Consider the following 21603-nt stretch of genomic DNA (forward strand, 5'->3'; position numbering starts at 1 on the left):
CTGGGTATCTCCTTGAATAGTAAGTGACTCACCAGACGGAGTCTTCACTATCACCTGCTTTCTATTGCACAGAATTTGGGCTTGGTTACTCGACAACCAATCCATGCCTATCACTATGTCGAATCCAGCTAGCTTAAAGGGAAGCAAGGACAACGGGAAAGAATGATTCCTAATGGATATAACACATCCATCTAGAACAGTCGAGGCGGTTTCTAAGGTTCCATCGGCTAATTCCACCTCATATTTCACACTTAAGGTTTTAACAGGAAGGTTCAACAGTTTACAAAACTTATCATCTACAAACGACTTATCAGCTCCTGAATCAAACAAGACTCTAGCAAAAACATCATTTACAAGAAACGTACCGGTAATGACGTTGTCGTCAAGGACTGCTTCCTTAGCGTCCATTCTGAAGACTCTCGCATTAGTCTTCTTCCCATCATCTGCTTTCTTCGCATTCTTTGGGCAGTTGGGCCGAATATGCCCTTTCTCGTTGCAACCAAAACAGGTTGCATCCTTCATTTTCTTGCAATCCACAGCTTTATGATCTGTGGACTTGCAGATTCCACATCGTTTCTCCGAAGACTGGGATTTTGTTTCTAACCGACACCTCCCAAAGTGGTGTCTCCTGCAAATCTTGCATCTGGGTTTCTCACCCGACTGATGATCACTTTTCCTAGACCCCGACCCTTTCCTGTGGTCGTTGTTCCCTCTATGTCGCTTTTCAGATCTTCGTGAGGTGTCATCCTCACGTTTCCGTTTGTTCTCCTCAGAGCTCTTCATAGCTCTCAATCTTACCACATCCTGAGTGAGGGAGAGGGATAGATCTGCCACGGATCTAAATGTAGTAGGTTTGGAAGCTTTGACGCTTGCCTTTATCTCCGGTGCCAGACCCCCAATAAATCGAGCAATCCTACGCGGCTCCGGGGTCACCAAGTAAGGCACTAAACGAGACAACGTGTTGAACGTAGTAAGATACGCTTGACAATCGAGGTTCTTCATAACCAAGGATACAAAATCCGATTCGATTCGCTCGACCTCGTGCTGCGGACAGAAGTTCTCTTTAATCAGGGCTACAAACTGTTCCCATGACAAACCGTACAGTGTGGCCTTACCGGCAGCTTGTAGGAGTGACTTCCACCATGCTAACGCATCTCCCTTGAATGACTGGGATACGTACTTCACGACGTCCCTATCAGCACACCCGCTGATATCAACCACAGTATCCATCTCATCAATCCACGTCATACAATCGACGGCTCCCTTTTCCCCAGTGAAATCTCTGGGCTTGCAAGATACAAAATACTTGTACGTACAGGACCTGCTGTACGTGTCATGTTTCAGCTCAATCTCCTGCTTTGGGACGCTGCTGTGGTTGGAGGAGTGATTATCATCCTCAGCTTTCTTCGGCTCACTCTTTTTAGATGGCGGCTTACTATGAGCCCCTGAATGAGTCTTAGACTTGACATGCGTCACTGTGCGGGTTCTACTCTGAGTACCACTAGATTCCTTGAACTGCCTATCCATAGCCTTGGCGACAGCATTATCTATCAGTGCTTGCAGCTCTGCACCGGTAACGTGAATCTTTGCATTATCTGAGCGTTCCCCAGAATGACTGTTGGTTTCCTCCGATTTGGCCATTGTAGCCTTAAGCTACAATAAAGGACAAGGTCTAATTTAGAACCTAACAGTATCATCGTTCTCAACGATTTATTAACCATGGTATCAAGAACCTTAGCAGTTAATTTAATAAATTTCATTCAGGCTCTTATTAGCAATCAAGGAATGAAAATATATATATTGGCACCATAGGCCTAGTCACAAGGACAATCACTAAATTATAAATTTAGATTTTTATAGGATTATAAATTGTAATATTAAACAAATAATCCTTTACTAGGCAGAGAGTCATAAACTACAACTGCCACTATATAACATAGTTATAACCCGTAGGTATCAAGTCATAAACAGACTTGTGTACAGATAAAATCTGTAGATATTTCTTTTCTTGGCAGGGAGTCATAAACCACAACTGCCACTATATGACATAGTCATAACCCGTAGGTATCAAGTCATTAATAGACTTGTATACAGATAAAATCTGTAGATAATTTATTAAAAAAAGTGGCTTGTGTGATTCTACAGATCACGCTTAGCCCGGAATGTTAACATGTTTTCAGATGTTAACAGGGAGTTGAATCTTTTCAACCAGGTTTTACCGTCACGGCCAGGCCTGTTAATAAGGCATTCAAGCTAGGTTATACCTTACTAAGATTCTTATAAAATGGCAAATCAAATAAAAATTGATATTTTCCATTATTTTAATATTGTATTCATGCATATAATTAAAATGAGAAATTCAAACTAACCATTTCAAATTTCAAACAAGTACTAGTACATATTTTGCCCTAAACGGGACTTTGAAATAACATGAATAACATGAATAACATGAATAACATGCCCGCGCAGGGGCTAAACAAATAACAACAATAACAAAATAAAATAAAGCAAACCCACGCAGGGGCCAACAGAACAGCATACCCTCGCAGGGGTAGAATAAGATAAATATACCCACACAGGGGTAGAGTACAAGGATAGATGTCCACGCAGGGACATGAGTAAATGAGACAATAATCGAAGGATTCAATGATCCCTCTTGCTCTTACCCTTGAGCAAATCAAACACCTTCTTGAACATGCCACTGGTGCGACGGCGATCAGCTCGCATCTCGTGTTGAAACTCACGTCGCATGCTATCAATCCCATGCAGGATTTCCTGAACCTGCGGCGGCGACATCATAGGCGCCGGTGGCGGTGGCTGGTACTGCTGCGGCTGCGGTGGCTGGTACGGCTGCGGCTGCGGTGGCTGCTGGTAACCCGGAGGGTAACCAAAAGTAGACTGCCCAGCAGCCCAAGTGTCTCCCAATGGACCACTAGGTGGGAGTGAGCTGTAGTTCACCGCTTGCCAATAAGGGTCTCCTATGTAATCATAACCCTGAGGGAAAACATGCTCGAACGGGTTAAACTGAGCTGCACTAGCATAAGCCGGAATCGGCTCTCCATAATTCTGCGGCGGGAGAGGCGGGATTGGTACAGAAGTAACCTCCGATACGGGATGCTGAGACTCCCCTGTCTCGGACTCCCCGGGAAGAGACGTGTAGCGGCTGCTACCAACATGTGGAGGGGTGCCTATGCGAATCCCTCCGCGCGTAGACATGCGCGCATTCCTCCTTGGCCTCTGAGGCGGAGGAGGTAAAACTGGTGGCGGCGGTGGTGACGGAGTGATCACGTCACGCCATAGGGCCTCAGATAGGTCCTGCGGTAGAGGCGGCTGCTGCTGGAGCTGCTGCTGCTGAGAGTGGTGCTGCGAGTGCACCGGCGAAACCTGGTGAGACTGGAGCATCGGAGAGTTGTGGCTGGGGGTGTAATACCAATCATGCTGCTTAAATCTCTCCTGAAAGCTGTCCCCACCATTGTAGGGTGATCCCCTAAATGGCGACCCATCCGATATCTCAATCGGATGGTTAGGTGTACCTGATGGCGGTAGCGAGGGGTCCGTATCCTCGTCGACGTCCATCTCGTGACCACCAGAAAAGTGGTCCTCCGGTCCAAGTGGGTTATGACCCACTGGCTCATCCCCAAAAGCATCAGGGTTATACAAACCCTGGTAGACTGGTGCTGGATACTGGTGCGGTGACTGCTGCAAAGGTATGTAGGATCCATGCGAACCATGGGGCCCATTCTCCGAGTGGGGCCCAAACGAGTGGGGTAAAGACGGTGAAGTGCTGGCGGATACCGAGTGTCTGGCAGGCTCGGCGAAAGACCTCCAAAGGTCGTTGGCGGCTGTGTTGTGCGTGGCGGATGGAGCTCGCCTATGTGAGGGCCCTGCCTCATGGTCGTGGGATGTAGCAAATCCTCCTCGACCTCTCATTCGTGGCGGCATAGTGATCCTGTCAAAAGTCAAACAAGTTGCACAACAAAATATATAAGACAATGCAATAATAAATAATAAAAATAAATTAAACGAAATGTGAATATTTCCTATGTTCTTTGTCTAGACTCGAAAATCGAGGAATGTGCATTTGTGTAACTGAGATTAAACACAAAAGGATAGTGTTTAATTCACTCAGCGTTGGCTCTGATACCAACCTGTCACACCCCGATTTCCACGTGTCACCGGTGGGCCCGGTGTGGGGTACAGTGACGTAGTTGGCATCGTCATAGACAATCAACACAATATAATAATGCACAGCGGAAGCAGAATAGAAACATTTCAACTTTTAAATATAGTGTAATAATAAATATCACAGTAGTTGAAATGGATCCACAGGCGGATCAAATAAAATAAGATAAAATAGTTCAACAGATATATTGTCGTCCGAGCTTGCGAGACTATAGTGGACGCTCTTAGGAAACAACCAGCCTATTTCCGTATAGTACCTGCACTTAACCTTTTGGGAAAAATACGTCAGTTTACACTGGTAAATACAAATCGACTGACTCATTTTGAAAATGATTGAAAATTTATTTAAATGCACAAGGCATAAATATTTTTATTAACTTGGGATAATAAGTCAAAATGTATTTACCTGAGCAAGTATAAGTCACAAATGATAAGTGTTGGTAGCTTTTACCGGGCCTCCTAATCTGGAACAAAGGTTTATAATTAACCTATTAGATTCCTAACGGCCTTTTATTTAAGCTTAAGCTTTGACCGGTTAGTTTTAGGAATGATACGGTTTACGCACGATTAAGCGAAAGACCGGATAGAATGTGATTTAGACCCGACAAGTTTGAATACTTGTATAATATGGGTATACTAAATACATTCTGGATTTTGAAATAAAAATGATATCGTTTGACCCGTTTCGGTCAATTTACGCAAACTAGTTACGTAAACCGAACCGAACGCAAAAAGGGCGATACGGGTAGACAAATGATTCAAATGCAAGTTCCCTGATATAATATGCTTTAAATATGATATAATATCAGTAAGTTATGTTCTATATTGCCCGGAATAATTTTAAACTCAATTTATGCCTTAGAAGGGCATTTTGGTCATTTAAAAGATAATAAAAGAGTAAAATTAGAACTCTGAGTTTCGGGTCTGGTTCATACAGTAAATATACTTATTATAACATATTATATTAGTAGGGTATGACCCATATATCAAATTTATCATTTAAAACCAAACTATGCACCGTAGGGGTATTTTAGTAATTTCACAAGGGCTAAAAGTGCCAAAACTGGAAGTCTGAGTTCATATACTTATACTTACTGTTTTTATATGAAAATATGCTAAACACATCAGTAGGTATAGGTCTTATATGTTTAAAACAAGTATAACGCTTACTATGCGCTTAAAACGCTAAATATGCGATTTAAGGGCGTTTTCGGGTTTTCAAATTAAATCTGAGATTTTTATATTTCCAGAACACTTAAAATAATTTATTCATCATATAAAATCAGTAGAAAAAGGTTTCGGGTCAAAAGGATGTGTAAAACTCATTTTATGGCTAAAACGGTCAAAACCGACATAAGCCGAAATGACTAGGCGATCTAGGATCCGTTCAGCCAAAAATTAATTAAAAATCATCAAAATTCCCAGAATATTAAAATACATCAGTTGGTAAAAAGTTTTGTACCAAAACGTGGCCAGAAACGGGTTCTATGCGAAAAGGACCGTTTATGTAAATTTATAATATAGTTTTACGCTAATGGCCATAACTCACAATCTGGACCACCAACTGATCCGAAACTTTCGGTGCAAGTTCATATATTAGAAATAAAGATTTCTATCCTTTCATTTTTCCAAAAATCACGTTTTATATCAAAAAGGGCAAAATAGTCAACTTTATGCATAAATAGGAAACATGCATTCGAATCGGCTAAGCATAGACTTATGACATAAAATTTCCAGAAAGTTTAACTAAAATAAAAATAGTCAAAAATACTTTCCAATACAGATCTCGAACATGCATGTACGAATCCGAATCGATAGCCTACGAAATAATCGTTTTATAAGACTTTCGGTTCCGATTCGTGTCTATACTATAGATTGTCGAGTTGATGATGATAAAACACATTCTTATATGTATTACAAGTTATTTATGATGATCAATCAGATTGCATGTCTAATATATTAACTTTCAAGCTTATTTTTGCAAAAATCAATTCTGTTGACTTTTTAGAAACAGGTTTGACTCGACATTTAGCATGCATGTAGTGGGAATCAGAGAGTACCCTTTAGAGGGTTTGTTTCCCATAATATTACCAACATAAATCAGGTTTCAATTCGAGAAATAACTGATTGAAACCCGTTTAATCAGAAAGTCAAAGCTTATGAACACACAGTTTGACTTTTAGCAATAATCAAAGTAATAACGGATTAGAGAACGAATTGAAAGCTTACAAAGGTCCTAAAGATGTTTAGTGAACACTAGAATTCGTCCTTGATGATCAGATTAACTCCAGAAAGCTTGAGAGAGTTCTTGAATGTAGAGAGCTCCTTGTTCACAACTTCAAGTGCCAAGAACAATGATGTTTGATCTGATTTATGGTGTAATCAGATGGTTGGAGTAGGCTACTGTTGATGTAGGCATGCAAGGGCACGTATTGGAGCATTTGGGAGGCAAGACCAGCTGTTTACAACTCAATTTCGGACCCAAATCAGCCCCAAATACGATTTCTGTCGCTGGCAGACCCACGCGGCCCGCTTGGGCTTTACCAGGCGGGTCGCCTGACCCCTGGTTCAGCCAAACAAGTTTCAGTTTTGGCAGAAATGGTCCCTGAGCTTGTACGCGATGTTTCGGCTACTATTCTCGACCCGTAAACCCCCAAACTTGGTTTCTAAGAACCTTAGGACTTTTACCAACATGGTAATGTCCTTGGAACATTTTGCGCTCAACCGAAAAGCCCTGAAATTCGACGTTGACGCTTTTAGTCCTTCAAGTACGGTTTTGGCCATAACTTTCTCATACGTTGACGAAACTTCATGAAATTTTTACCACATATTCTAGTGAGTATATTTTAGCTATACAAAGCTTCGGGTCTGCCAAAAGTTTACTCAGAGGTATAAATTAAACATGTTGACACTTTTGGCCCCTATAGTTTGAAATACTTCACTTTTGTGCAATTTCCGCGTCGTATGATCCATGAACCATCCGTTTAAGGTTATAAACATTATGTAGGGTTATCATAGAGCCTATTTATCCATTGTTGACACTTTGGACCCTTACGTTCCATAGTTTTCACTGTTTGTCACTTTTAGTCCCTCTAAAGTATATTTTTACATACCGGAACCTTATGACACGTGTCAAGACATTATTGGACGAAATTTTTCGAGGTGTTACAGATATCCATTAAGAACCACTCTTTTCCTCTATCTCTACTTCCCTTTAAACTGGCTGGTTTTGACATAGTATTGGTTATGGACTGGTTATCTCACAACCAGGCCCAAATCGTCTGCAACAGAAAGCAAGTGGTGATAAAGACTCCGTCTGGTGAATCGCTTACCATTCGGGGAGATACCCAATATGGATTGCTTGAGCAAGTGACTATGCTCAAGGCTTCAAAATGTCTAAAGAAGGGTTGTGTCATCTACATGGCACAGGTGATTTTTGATGAGCCTAAACCGAAGATAGAAGACATTCCCGTCATTTCGGAATATCCAGAAGTTTTCCCTGAGGATCTACCTGGTCTGTCGCCAGATAGGCAAGTGGAATTCAGGATTGATATCATCCCTGGAGCAGCACCTATTGCTAGAGCACCTTACAGGCTAGCACCAACCGAAATGAAGGAGTTGAGGACCCAACTGGATGAACTGCTAGCTAAAGGTTTCATAAAACCTAGTTCGTCTCCTTGGGGAGCACCTGTCCTGTTTGTCAAGAAGAAGGACGGATCGATGTGTCTGTGCATCGATTATCGCGAGCTTAATAAAGTCACGATAAAGAATAGATATCCCCTGCCGAGGATCGACGATTTATTCGATCAGTTACAAGGGGCAAGTTATTTCTCGAAGATTGACTTGAGGTCAGGCTACCATCAACTGAAAGTTAGAGATGAAGACGTACATAAAACCGCATTTAGGACTCGTTATGGTCACTATGAGTTCCTAGTGATGCCTTTTGGGCTCACTAATGCACCGACCACATTCATGGATCTCATGAATCGCGTTTGCAAGCCGTACTTAGACAAATTCGTCATCGTTTTCATCGACGACATTCTTATCTACTCGAAGAACCGAGCTGACCATGAGAAACATCTTCGCTGTATTCTCAAACTCCTGCATCATGAGAAACTCTATGCCAAATTCTCTAAGTGCGAATTCTGGCTTCGAGAAGTCCAATTCCTTGGACATGTTGTCAGCGAGCGTGGTATCCAAGTGGATCCCGCTAAAGTGGAGGCTGTCATGAATTGGCAAGAGCCAAAGACGCCTACAGAGATTCGTAGTTTCCTGGGGTTAGCAGGATATTACAGGCGTTTCATTGAAAATTTTTCAAGGATTGCTGCGCCCTTAACTTTCTTGACCAAGAAGAAAGTAAAGTTCATTTGGGGCCCTAAGCAGCAAGAGTCCTTTGATATTCTGAAGCAAAAGTTGAGCAACGCTCCTGTGCTGACATTACCTGAAGGTACCGAAGAGTTCGTAGTTTACTGCGACGCATCACACACTGGCATGGGATGTGTGCTCATGCAGAAAGGCAAGGTTATTGCCTATGCTTCGAGACAGTTAAAGGTGCATGAGAAGAATTACACCACCCATGACTTGGAGCCGGGTGCCATTGTATTCGCACTAAAACTGTGGAGGGATTATCTGTATGGTATCAAGTTTGTGATCTATTCGGATCATAAGAGCCTTCAACATCTATTTAATCAGAAGGAATTAAACATGAGGCAACGCCGTTGGATGGAGACTTTAAATGATTATGATTGTGAAATCAGATATCATCCCGGTAAGGCGAATATAGTCGCTGATGCCTTGAGTCGAAAGGAAAGGGTGAAAACCATCCGAATCAATGCCAAGAGCATTGAAGTGAAGAATAATTTGATTGAAAGGTTGTTAGCTGCACAAAGAGAAGCTGTGTTGGAAGCTAACTATTCTAAAGAAAAGCTAGGAGTAACTGAGGAGCAGTTAACTCTTAGCAAGGACGGAATTTTACGATTGAATGGACGAATATGGGTTCCAATTTATGGAGGACTACGAGATGTTATCCTCCAGGAAGCCCATAGTTCCAAATATTCTGTTCACCCGGGAGCTGATAAGATATATCAGGATCTAAAGGCAAATTATTGGTGGATAGGCTTGAAAAAGTCTGTAGCCGCTTATGTAGCCAAATGCTTGACTTGTGCGCAAGTCAAAGCTGAGCATCAGAAGCCGTCAGGCTTGCTACAACAGCCTGAACTTCCCGAAAGGAAGTGGGAATGTGTAACTATGGATTTTATTACCAAGTTACCCAAGACGAGGAAAGGAAATGATACAATATGGGTTATAGTTGATAGACTGACTAAGTCAACACATTTCTTACCCATCAAGGAGACTTATAGCTCCGACATGTTAGCCTAGTTATACGTTGATAAGATTGTAGCCTTACATGGCATACCTGTGTCTATTATCTCTGACCGAGATACTAGATACACGTCTCATTTCTGGAAAAGCTTCCAGCAATCTTTGGGCACACGTTTGAATTTTAGCACGGCTTACCATCCTCAGACAGACGGTTAGAGTGAGTGCACTATTCAAACGTTGGAAGACATGCTACGTGCATGTGCTATCAATTTAGGTGGTAGTTGGGATAAGAACCTACCATTAATCGAATTCTCCTACAACAATAGCTACCACACCAGCATTAAGGCTGCGCCCTTCGAGGCATTATACGGTAGAAAGTGTAGATCGCCTGTTTATTGGGCGGAAGTTGGAGATGTCCAATTATCAGGACCAGAGATAATCTTCGAAACGACGGACAAGATTGTCCAGATCCGAGACCGTCTCAAAGCTGCCCGAGATAGGCAGAAAAGTTACGCAGACCCAAAGCGTAAAGATTTTCACTTCGATGTAGGTGAAAAGGTGTTACTTAAAGTATCACCCTGGAAGGGGGTGATGCGTTTCGGTAAGAAAGGCAAACCAAGCCCGAGATACATAGGACCTTTCGAGGTTATCGAACGTGTCGGGTCCGTTGCCTATAAGTTAAATTTGCCGGAGGAGCTCAATGGAATTCACAATGTGTTCCACATCTGCAATCTGAAAAAGTGCTTCGCTGACGAATCACTGGTAATACCCCATACAGATGTGCATATAGATGAGAGCTTAAAATTTGTGGAAAAACCTTTGTCGATTGAAGATCGACAGGTAAAGAAGCTTCGAAGGAAGCATGTACCTATTGTTAAGGTCAAATGGAATGCCCGTAGAGGTCCCGAATTCACGTGGGAGGTTGAATCCACGATGAAAGAGAAATACCCTTATTTGTTTCAGTAAATCTCGGGTCGAGATTTATTTTAAGGGGGTGAGGATGTAACACCTCAAAATTTTGTGTCCAATAAAGTGTTGACACGTGTCATGAGTTTACACGTGGTATGAAATACTAAATAAAGGACTAAAGTTGACAAACCTTGAAAGTATGTAAATTCGAGGGTTGAAAATGTCAACGAAGGGTAAATATACTATATAGTAACCCTAAACAATGCTCGTACCTTCAAACGAATAAATCATGGATCGTACAGAGCGAAACGCGGAAGGTAGTGAGAGATTACAAGCTACAGGGGTTAATTGTGTCAACATGTTTAATTTATACCTCTGAGTGACCCTTTGACGAACCCGAGGCTTTGTAACAGTAAAATACGCTCACTAGAATATACGATATAAATTCCGCGAAGTTCCGTTTTAAAACGAGAAAGTTATGATCAAATTCGTATGCGAGGGGTTAAAAGCGTCAACAATAAAAGTTAAGGCTTTTCGGATAGTAACTAAACTAACCGGGGACTTAACAATGCGGGTAAAAGTCACGAGGCCCTTAATTGTAAATAATCGAGGGCCAAATCGCAAAGTTACCCCTTCGAAACCGAAAGGTCAGGTTAATCATTACAAAAGATTTGAAAATCTTGGAAATCAACCCTCAGGCGGGCCGCGTTAAGGATATGGTTGAGCTAATGCGTGCCGCGCGCCAGTTGAAGATACGTTTACTGACTTTAGGATTCATGCAGCCCGCGTCCAAGTGGCCTGAATCCTAAAGCGGGCCACGTACAAAACCCAGATGCAGAATTCTTGGACAGATTCAATGTTTGAGCTTGTGAACGATCTTGTGAGCATTAATTGAAGCATGGGCGCCCACTACATGTCCCCTAGCACTATAGGACACCTGCTGATCATCCATGAACCATTGTAGAGTGAGTTGTAATGATCTTGAGCATGGAAATTCACTATAAAAGCCAATGCATTGCACCAATGTTCAACACACCTCAAACCTGCATTCTAGTTCATCTCTGGAGCTGTAAAGCATTCTTCTATCATCCTTAGTCGTGCACCAAGCTTCTGTAAATGTGCCTACCCTTTTGTGGCTTAGTTTATGCATAGTTTAGCTTAAAAGTCAATCCGTCGTAATTAACGATTGACTTTGCGATAAATCACAAATGGTCCAGTGGTTTGTCGAATCAAAGATAGTTATATGTTGGTAATCATGTGGGCTTTAAACCCCTAAAAGGGCACCCTCTGATCCCCACTCTAACTAGTCCAAATGCCGAGTCAAACGTGCTTAGAAAAAGGCAACAGAAATGCTATTTTGCGATTTCATGCATAATCAGTAATGTAGATGGTGTGTAACCTGTTTTAACACTCATAAAACATGATAATAAGTATATTAACTAGTCTAAGCTTGTTTGATCCGACCATTTACTGTTTTGACCCGGTTCGGAGCCGAAAGTTGCAAAACTTTGACTTTTGCTTTGACTTCAGTTCTGACCCGTTAAAGTATGATTTAGATATGCCTTAGGACTCTCTTAGGACCAGGTTACATGATGGTATAACCCTCTGTGACCGGTTCGTTGTTTGTCCGAGTCTTTTACACATTTCCGTTAAATACTTAAAAGTTGACCGTAACGCCCTTTTTAATTTAAAACGAGAATTTCGAACATGTGAACGAACCACAACCTTAGTTACTGATTTCTAAGCATGTCCCTAAAATTTCACGTCAATCCGAGGTCCAGAATAGGAGTTATGCTAAATAGCGCAAATTACGGAAACTGTAGTAATTAAATAGCGCAATTAGCATAACGCCTATCTAAACCCAGATTTCGACACCAAACCTTTTACACACTGATGTAAAATAATATTTTGGGATTTTTAAAGATTTTTAATTATTTTTAACCTGCTCATAACCTGCGGTTATGGCAACGGTTCGGTAAGTACCGAATATACCCTTTTCGGCCATAACTTGAGTTCTACAAGGTCTTTTGACCCGATTCCAGTTGCCACTGATTTTAAATAATAAATAAAGTATTCTAGGCTTTATAAACTGTTCGGGAAACTCAGATTTCCTGTAGAGCTCAGAAACCTCTTTTATAATCTTTAAAAAGACCAAAATACCCCTACGGGGCATAATATGAACTTAAACTCGTTACGGGCATTATGGAAGGTATCCTACTGATACCACAACCTCTTTAAAGCATAATGACTTAGGAAACCAGTGTAGGACTCTTACGGTTACCCGTTGCGCCTTTTGCGCGCACGGTTCGTCTTATGTAACTAGATTTCATAAACTAGCCGAAACGGGTCAAACCATATTGTTTTGACCCCAAAATCCAGAGTGTGATTATTATACCCATATAAAACAAGTCTTCAAACTTGTTGGGTCAAAATCACATTCCATTCCCGGTTTTCGCCTTTCACGCGATTAAACCGTAACTATCCTTTGAAACTGACCGGTCTAAGCTACGGCTAAATTAAAGACCCGTTAGGATTCTAATAGGTTATTTTAAACCTTCGTTCCAGAATAGGAGACCAGTAAAAGCTATCTGCAATTTATTTCGATTAAGGATTTATACTTGCAAAGGTAAATACTTTTAACTTATTTTCCGTTATACGGGCTTGGGTTACGGTATATAATATACCGCTTGATCGGGCATCAAATTATCCACCGTTGAGTGGGTAATTGAATAAATTTGATCGGCTCGTTTAAACAGTCTTGTTTACTTAAAAGCCTTTGGGGGTTAATGACCATGTCCCGGATATCCCTGGCATCATTTTACGAAATGGCCACGACCTAAGCGCGGAGTGTAGGCGTACACTCGTCAGTGCATAAATAGTCGATGTGGTGTGTCTATTGATCTTTAACCCGGACTTGATCCGGGCTACTGAACGCATAAGGACATATAATTCGTTCACAAGATTATAAATTTAAATAATTCTCCCAAGTTATAAAAGAGTTTGTGCCTTGTGCATTCAAATCAATTTTAATAAACATTTTTACAAAAGTGTCGGTTGAATGTATTTACCAGTGTAAACTGACGTATTTTCCCAAAAAGACTAAATGCAGGTACTATGCGTAATTGGCTGGATATTCTCCTTAGCATCATAAAGAGTCTCGCAAGCTTAAGATGCCTACGTCTGTTGAACAATACTTATATTTTTATTTGATCCCCCGTGGATACTTTCGACTATTCGTAATACATTTGATATTACAAACAATGGTTGAAATATAATTATCTTTATGCTTCCGCTGTGCATTCATATATTGTGTGGTTTGACTATATTGTTGCCAACTACGTCACGATAATCCCCCACCGGGCCCACCGGTGAGACACGTGGAAATCGGGGTGTGACATTTGACGCAGGCTATTTCGACTCGAACCGTTTTGACGCGAACTGTTTGGAACTGAATCGTTTTGACCCGAACCCTTTCGACCCATACTATTTCGACTCGAACCACTTGGAACCGAACTGCTTGGATCGAACGGATTTGACGCGAGCTGTTTCGACCCGAATCGTTTCGAATCGAACCGTTTTGACTCCAACCATTTGGAACCGAACCGTTTTGACCCGTACTGTTTCCACCCAAACCGTTTTGGCCCGTATTGTTTCAACTTGAATCGTTTTGACACGAACCGTTTGGAATAGAACTGCTTTGACGCGAACCATTTCGACGCGAACTGTGTCGACTTGTACCGTTCCTACCCAAACAATTTTGTCCCGAAGGGTGCCTGGGTGATGAATTCTAATTCATTTGACAACTAAACACATCAAAAATAAAATTGAGATTCCAATTCCAACAATTTCAAGTTCTAACAATTTCCAACAATTGAAATTTTTAAAATTTTAAACTTCAAATTCTTAAATTACTACAAACAAAAAAAGAGTAAACTTCTGTTTTGCTCCCTATGGTTTGTTCACTTTAATGGTTTTGCCTCAAACCTTTAAAAATAGCCATTTTGCTCCCTGATCTCTCTAACTTATCACCATTTTGCTCCCCGCCTCTAACTCCATCTAAAACGTCTGTTAGTTTTGTGGGTATTTTGGTAATTTAATAAATATATTTATGAGATCTTTTTATATTATAAAGTGACTCTCTCTCTCTCTCTCTCTCATCTCACCCTTCTTCTCCCTTCCTTCCCCTTTCATCTCTCTATTCAGTCAGAATTCTTTCAACCTAACCAGCCACCACCATGAAACCAGCCACCACCATCACACGCAACCCGTCACCATGACACCACCACCATCATCGTTTCATCTTCGTCTGAAGCCATAACCCCGAAATCTTCATCTAACCCTAGTCATGGATGTTGAGGTTTCATCTTCGAGAAAATAGAGTGATGGTGGATCCAGACAGGCTAAACTAATCGTGGCGGTGAAAGGTGAACCGTTGTTGGTAGCGGCGGCCAGGGATACAAAGGATGTTGACAACAACTTCTAGATATAGGGTTTCGAACTAAGGTTCATCTCTCCGATGACAAGAACAAATAAGACGAAGGATGGCCATGGTGGTTCGCGGTGGTCAACAACAGCAATAGAGGGATCGAAACCCTAGATCGTCGGCCAAACTCGTTAAACTATTGGACTTCGTCATGGCTCCGCAATAGAAGGTAGAGAGATGGTGGTGATTCCGGTGGTTTTTGGGGCGAAGGTGATGATTTCTGGTGGTGGTGCTGCTGCTTGTCCGCGGTGGCACTTGTAGAAGAGGATGGTGAACATGTTGAATATGGTTAAACAAACGGATCTATTACAAATCTGATGTTTGGGGTTAGAGATCTGGTTCATAAATCTGATAGTTGAAAAGGTTGATATGTATGTGGTTTGGGTGGCTCCGGTAATTCGGAAGGGCAGGTGGTGTCGTGGTGGTGGTTGTTGTTAGCACGTGGTGGTGTTGTGGTGACGAGTGTTGGTGCTTGTGTTTGAGAGAGAGAGATAAAGTAAATAAAGAATTGATTTGGAAGGATAAAAGAATAGACTGTGGTCGTAGCAGGTGGTTGTGGTCATAGCAGGTGGTTGTGGTGGTAAGGGAACGGTGAGGTGGTGGCGATTGGTGGTGGGTGGTGGTGTAGGAGAGAGAGAGGGTGATCTTGTAGAGAGAGAGAGTGAAGACTGAACTCGTTATGCATATATTAATAAAATTTAATTTTAAATGTAAATTACCAAAATACCCTTATTTTATATTTGTAATTACCAAAATACCCTTTCAGTTAACATAGAATATGGATGGAGTTAAGACCGTGGAGCAAACTGGAGACAAAATCCAAACATCAGGGAGCAAAATGGCTATTTTTAAAGGTTTGGGGCAAAACCATTAAAGTGACCAAACCACTGGGAGCAAAACGGAAGTTTACTCCAAAAAAAAATGAACTATGACATTTTAGATACAATAAAAGTTCTTGTAATTAAAAATCGTTATATCCCCGTAGTAAGCACTCCTTTTCGCCCCAGCGAATACGTAAGTTTTAGACCCAGTTTTTCAATATTGAATCTATTAAAAAGTCATCTTCATCTGTGTTTTACCTTATTTCAATAGTTAGCAGGATATCAATGATATAATCTAAGTTATTCTCTAGTCTATATTATCTATAATAAGAGATTATGAGCTGATGTAAAAGTGCCTACGTGTCAATCTCTAAGCTATGCCACTTAGACTCGCTGATGTCATAATTCCGTTTTCAATATTTATATATATATATATGAATCTATCTAAAATATATAATCTGATTTTATTATTAGCAAAGAAGAGTTTTATTTAGGAGGGAATTTTGAAATTGCATGGGGATAAGAAATTGTCATTTAATGCACTGCAAGAAGTAATCATATCTCTCTCTCTCCTTCTTCTTCACTCTTTCTTATTCAAAGTTTTCTTCTCATTAGTAAATTTCACCGATTCCATTTCACCCTTTTCCTCTCATTTCAAAATGTCCGCATCTTCTGTACAAACTATGTCATCCGGCAAGAAATCCGACGGTGAACCACCATCTTTATCACTCAGTTTCATTGATGATTTGAATCCGTCCAAAGATATGTGGAATCTCAAGTGTCGAATCATCTGGAAATGGGTTCAGTCCTTTCGGATGGATCTGATCTTGCTCGATGAGAAGGTATTAGTGTTTGTCAAGCATCTGCCCTTTTTTACTCTTTTTATCATTTTCATTTTGAGTTTTGTGTAATTTAGGGTTAGATAAAAAGAAACAAAGATGAATATTTGTTTCTTTGTTTTTTTATCCGAAATAGATGATTATTGTGAAGTTATTGTTTGTTTAAAGAAAGAAAGAAAGATTATTTTTTGTTTGTTTTTTGGATCCTTTATAATTTAGGGTTAGATATAAAGTAACAAAGATGAATATTTGTTTGTTTGTTTTTTTCCAAAGAAATAGATGATTAATAGATGATTATTGTGAAGTTAGTGTTTGTTTTCTGGATCCTTCGTAATTTAGGTTTGTGTAACTAAAGTTACATGGTTATGTATTTTCTGTTTTGTGTAATTTAGGGTTAGTTACAATGATAAAAGACTAATGTTTTGGTTTGATTTTGGTCATTTATAGATAGTTACTGATTTTTTTTTGTGAAAGGATTAGGTACAATGAAACAAACATGAATATTAGTTGGTTATTGATCCTTCATATGTGGAGACTTTAGCTGAGTATCTTTTATGTTTTTTTGAGGTACTGTTTGTTTGTTTCTTTCTAAACTATGTGGTTTCACTTATTTGTCAGGGCCGTAAGATTCAGGCAGGGATTAAGGCTCCATTGATACCACAGTTTATCTCACAGCTTCATGAGGATGACTTTGTTATTCTCTCCAGATTTGGTGTTGGAGAAAATACCGATGCTTATAAACTTATTTAACCATGGTTACAAGATTAACTTTTACCGGTGTACGGTTGTTACAAGTGTGAATGCTTGGCAAGGTGTTGATTACGGATTTAATTTCATCGCACATTCACACATTGTTAATGGAGAAGGAAAGGATCTGCTCACGTGCGGTATGACTGTTTCTGGTAATCTGATATATGTTTTTACTCCCTTTCCAATTTCAATAATTTATGTTGCTATGTTTACCATTTTAGATGTTGCTGGAATTGTTGTCTGGTGTGGAGATATGGAAATATTTCCTAACCAAAGAAAAAAGATGAACTTGGATCTTCAAGATGTCTAGTAAATTCTAATTTGTCATTTATATAAATTTGTTTGTGTGTTATGATTGTATTTAATACAATACCAATGATTAGATTATTTTATATAAAAGTTCATTAAATGGTTGTTCTTATTTAATACAATGACAATGATTAGATTATTTTATATATAAGATTCTTTATTGCATTTAATGGTATATTCATATTAAATCATTTTCATTATTTAATGTAAATGATTAGTAAATGATATACAATATTCACAGTAAATGATTGTATGAACTTTTAATGCTGTTTTTTTATCTGTTTCTTTTAGGGGAGAAGTAGTCCGTTGTACTTTGTGGAATGCGTATGCACAAGAATTTAATGATTTTTTGTCTCAAAACTCTCCGAATGAGACTGTGATGGCTGTCATTCAGCATGCGAGGATTAGGAAGTGGCAGGGTAATTTATATTTGACTGTTTTATTTCGTGTAGTTTTTCCAGTCTCTATTTTCTTACAATTTTTAAGAACATTTTTTTTTATTTCTTTAGTGATTTTTAATGAATTGTTGGATATGTATATAGTTTCTTGCAGGTCAATATACTGTTCAGAGTGATAAGTTTGGAAGTCGTCTATTTCTCAACCAAGAAATTGGTGAGATTAATGATCGTCGCAGGAGGTACTATCACTGATTTATATTTCATATTTTTCTTATTTTTATTAACATAAGTGTGAGTATTAACGCTAACTGTGGTTTTATTTTTATAGTCTTTTAGTGAAACAATTTGAAGCTGGTGCTTCTTCTTCTCAAACCATTCTTTCATCTCAGAGTGTATTTCCAGATCGTTAGGAATTTCTAACTGAGACTCCTAAGAGACATGTTGATGAAATTATTGAGATTGATAGTGTAAGAATAATTCTATATACATTCATAGGCATTTAATTTTGTTAATGTTTTCTATATTTTATCAATTGAGCCTGTTAATAAAGCTTTATCCGTGATATCGTAGGTAATGTCATGTGTGGTAGTTGCAACGATCAAAATTGTTCAACAAAACTATGGGTGGTTTTATCCGGCATGTTGAGACTGTAACAAGAAGGTGTTGACCAAAATTGAGTACTTATAATATGCTAAAATCATTTCTGATGAGGTCATGAATCTGTCACCTACTTCATTGTTTTGTCCGAAATGCGATAAAGAATGCACATCGATAACCATAAAGTAAGTTAACGTCTGATCTTTTTATGTCCAGAACTGCTATGGTTTTAGCTGTAATTTACTTGACATTTATTACAGGTTCAAAGTACATTTGACAGTTCAAGATGAAACTGGCAGCGTTTCTTTTGTGATGTTTGATAAAGATGCAATGAAGCTTATTGGTTCAACTGCGAATGATATAAGGGAACGCCAAGTGAAGGTCGATGATACTGAAAGTTTTCCACATGAAATATCACGTTTGGTCGAAAAGAAGTTGGCGTTTAAAATTAAAATTTCTGATTACAACCTTAACCATGACTACCACGTCTACATTATCCAAAAAGTATGTGATGATCCGGACATAATCGCTGAATTGGTTGCTGGTAATGGAAATGCTCTTGAGGTTGCTGATGAGGTAAGAGTTTTTGTATATCTTATATTGATTTATTTTTTTCTTTCCAATTTTTGTAGTTTTAATATCTTAATTAAATTCCCTTGTAGTAATATTTTGATATTAGTTGTTTAGTCAAGAAGGTTCAGAAATTAAAGTTGTTCAATTATCTGAATCCTCACAGATGGCCGGTACTGATATTTCAAAGGTGAATAAGAATTCTACAGTTTTGTTTTTTGCTTGAGTGTAGATTATATTACATTATTTGATACCTTAGTAGTTGTTTTGTGATTTAATTGAAGGATGTCATATCTGTTATGGCCGACTCTTCCGTTGTCGAAGCCGAGAAGGATTCGGCCACCAGTCCTAATGGTAAACGTTCGTTGCAGGATGTGGAAGGTCAAAATGTTGGTGAACTCTCTTCTAACAACAAAAGGAACCGGAGGAAGCCATCTAGGCTTAACCCTTAGCTCCTTTCACGTCGTTATATTTTGATGTTTAAGAAAACCTATGTTTTTGGTATATACTTAAGTATGTGGTTGTTTGAAGTTTGGTTGTCATTGGTAAGTGTTAAACTACTGAAACAGTTGTTTTGTATGTTTTAGATGTTGGTAATTTATGAACTTGGAACATGTGGTAAACCATTATGTGGTTTACTTTTTTGTAATCTTTATAAATAGGTTTTATGTTAGGAAATATAATCCATATAAATTTGTTAGTGGTTCAAAAGTCTGTTTGACCAAAGTCAAATCACTGATTGACCAAAGTCAAACAACTGTTTGGAAAAATATGATTCTTAGTGGTTCAAAAGTCTGTTTGACCAAAGTCAAACCACTGTTTGACCAAAGTCAAACAACTGTTTGGAAAATATGATTCTTAGTGGTTTAAAAGTCTGTTTGACCAAAGTCAAACCACTGTTTGATCAAAGTCAAACAACTGTTTTGAAAAACTATGATTCTTAGTGGTTTAAAAGTCTGTTTGACCAAAGTCAAACCACTGTTTGACCAATGTCAAACAACTGTTTGGAAAAATATGATTCTTAGTGGTTTAAAAATCTGTTTGACCAAATTTAAAACACTGTTTGACCAAACTTAAAAAAGCTGTTTGACCAAAGTCAAAGTACTGTTTGGAAAAAAAGAACGATTGTTTTCTCCACAAAACACTGTTTTAACCCAACAGTGTTTTCAAACCACTGTTTAACCTAACAGTCGTTTCGAAACCACTGTTTAACCTAACAGCCGTTTCGAAAAATTGTTTAACACAACAGTGGTTTCAAAACACTGTTTTAATCCCAACAGTGGTTTTAACCCAACAGTCATTTCAAACACTGTTTTAGACTTTTTGATTGCAGGTGGTTCCCTTTCACAGAACTTACCTAAGATGATAGATGAATAATCATAAAACAGAATACAGGAAGCCATCTAGGCTTAACACTTAGCTCCTTTCACGTCGTTATATTTTCATGTTTAAGCAAACCTATGTTTTCGGTATGTACTTAAGTATGTGGTTCTTTGAAGTTTGGTTGTCGTTGGTAAGTGAGAAAGATAATCTTTGCTTATAATGTGTGTTTTGATTTGTAAATATAGTATATGAGATGTCTAAATTAGTTTGACATAGTCTAAATTCTACTTTTTTAATATAGAGTTTGAATGTAGGTTTACTTTATAATCGCATTACAAGGATGATTAAAAAATATGTAGTATTTAAATCCATATAAATTATAATGTTTCTAAGGGGTCCAACGAATTCCTAATAAAACCAAGACAAGAATGTTTAGAAACATGTAGTAGGTAAATCCATATAAATTTGTTGGTGCACATAAATTATCGGACAATGCTACTCGGTAAAAATCTATCATTAAACTTCAACTCCAAAATATAAATCTTGTGTATCGCGTTATAATAACTTTACTGTAGGAACCAATATATTGGTAAAACCAAGACAAGGATGATAAAAATATGTAGTATTTAAATCCATAAATTATGGATTTTTCAATTTCACTTGCTTATATTTTTTATACAAAACCCAGTATGTAAACATACTAACAAATAAAATCAGTACCAAATAAAATCAACCAAAGGGCCCAAATTTGGCTGCCTTTTCCAATTAAATGGTCTAAGTCTTTCAATAATTTCTGGCCCATAAGTTGTGAACCATAAAATCCTGTCAAAGGCCCACAAAATGAATCAGATTTGTTAAATCACAATTTCATATCGTCCGCTATGTTTATAGCTTCTTTTTCGACTGAATAAAAGTGAAGATTAAAAATTAGCGCGAAAAACTCAAGTTATAATTCAAGACACTCTTAGTTTGGAAGCAATCGATGAACACTAAATGGTAGGTTTTTCTATCTCATTTATTTAAATCTATTCTGAACATTTGTCTGTGATCATCCACTTATTTCTAAGGCTTCGTCTTGCTTCTATTTTTGACGGTGTGAT

At 38.9% G+C, this 21603-nt stretch overlaps 1 protein-coding gene across 1 annotated transcript; it reads left to right on the forward strand.

Annotated features, from left to right (window-relative positions):
* The first annotated feature begins 16376 nt into the window (after window positions 1–16376).
* Window positions 16377–19632, forward strand: LOC110924665. Its single transcript, XM_022168656.2, has 11 exons — window positions 16377–16559; window positions 17175–17249; window positions 17320–17443; window positions 17528–17549; window positions 17907–18034; window positions 18168–18252; window positions 18342–18405; window positions 18509–18579; window positions 18871–19186; window positions 19290–19370; window positions 19465–19632. Exons 1-11 carry the CDS (start codon window positions 16377–16379, stop codon window positions 19630–19632), a joined length of 1317 nt encoding a protein of 438 aa, XP_022024348.2.
* The last annotated feature ends 1971 nt before the right edge of the window (window positions 19633–21603 follow it).

Source organism: Helianthus annuus, chromosome 12 (assembly GCF_002127325.2).
Source record: "Helianthus annuus cultivar XRQ/B chromosome 12, HanXRQr2.0-SUNRISE, whole genome shotgun sequence".
NCBI classification, from domain to species: domain Eukaryota; kingdom Viridiplantae; phylum Streptophyta; class Magnoliopsida; order Asterales; family Asteraceae; genus Helianthus; species Helianthus annuus.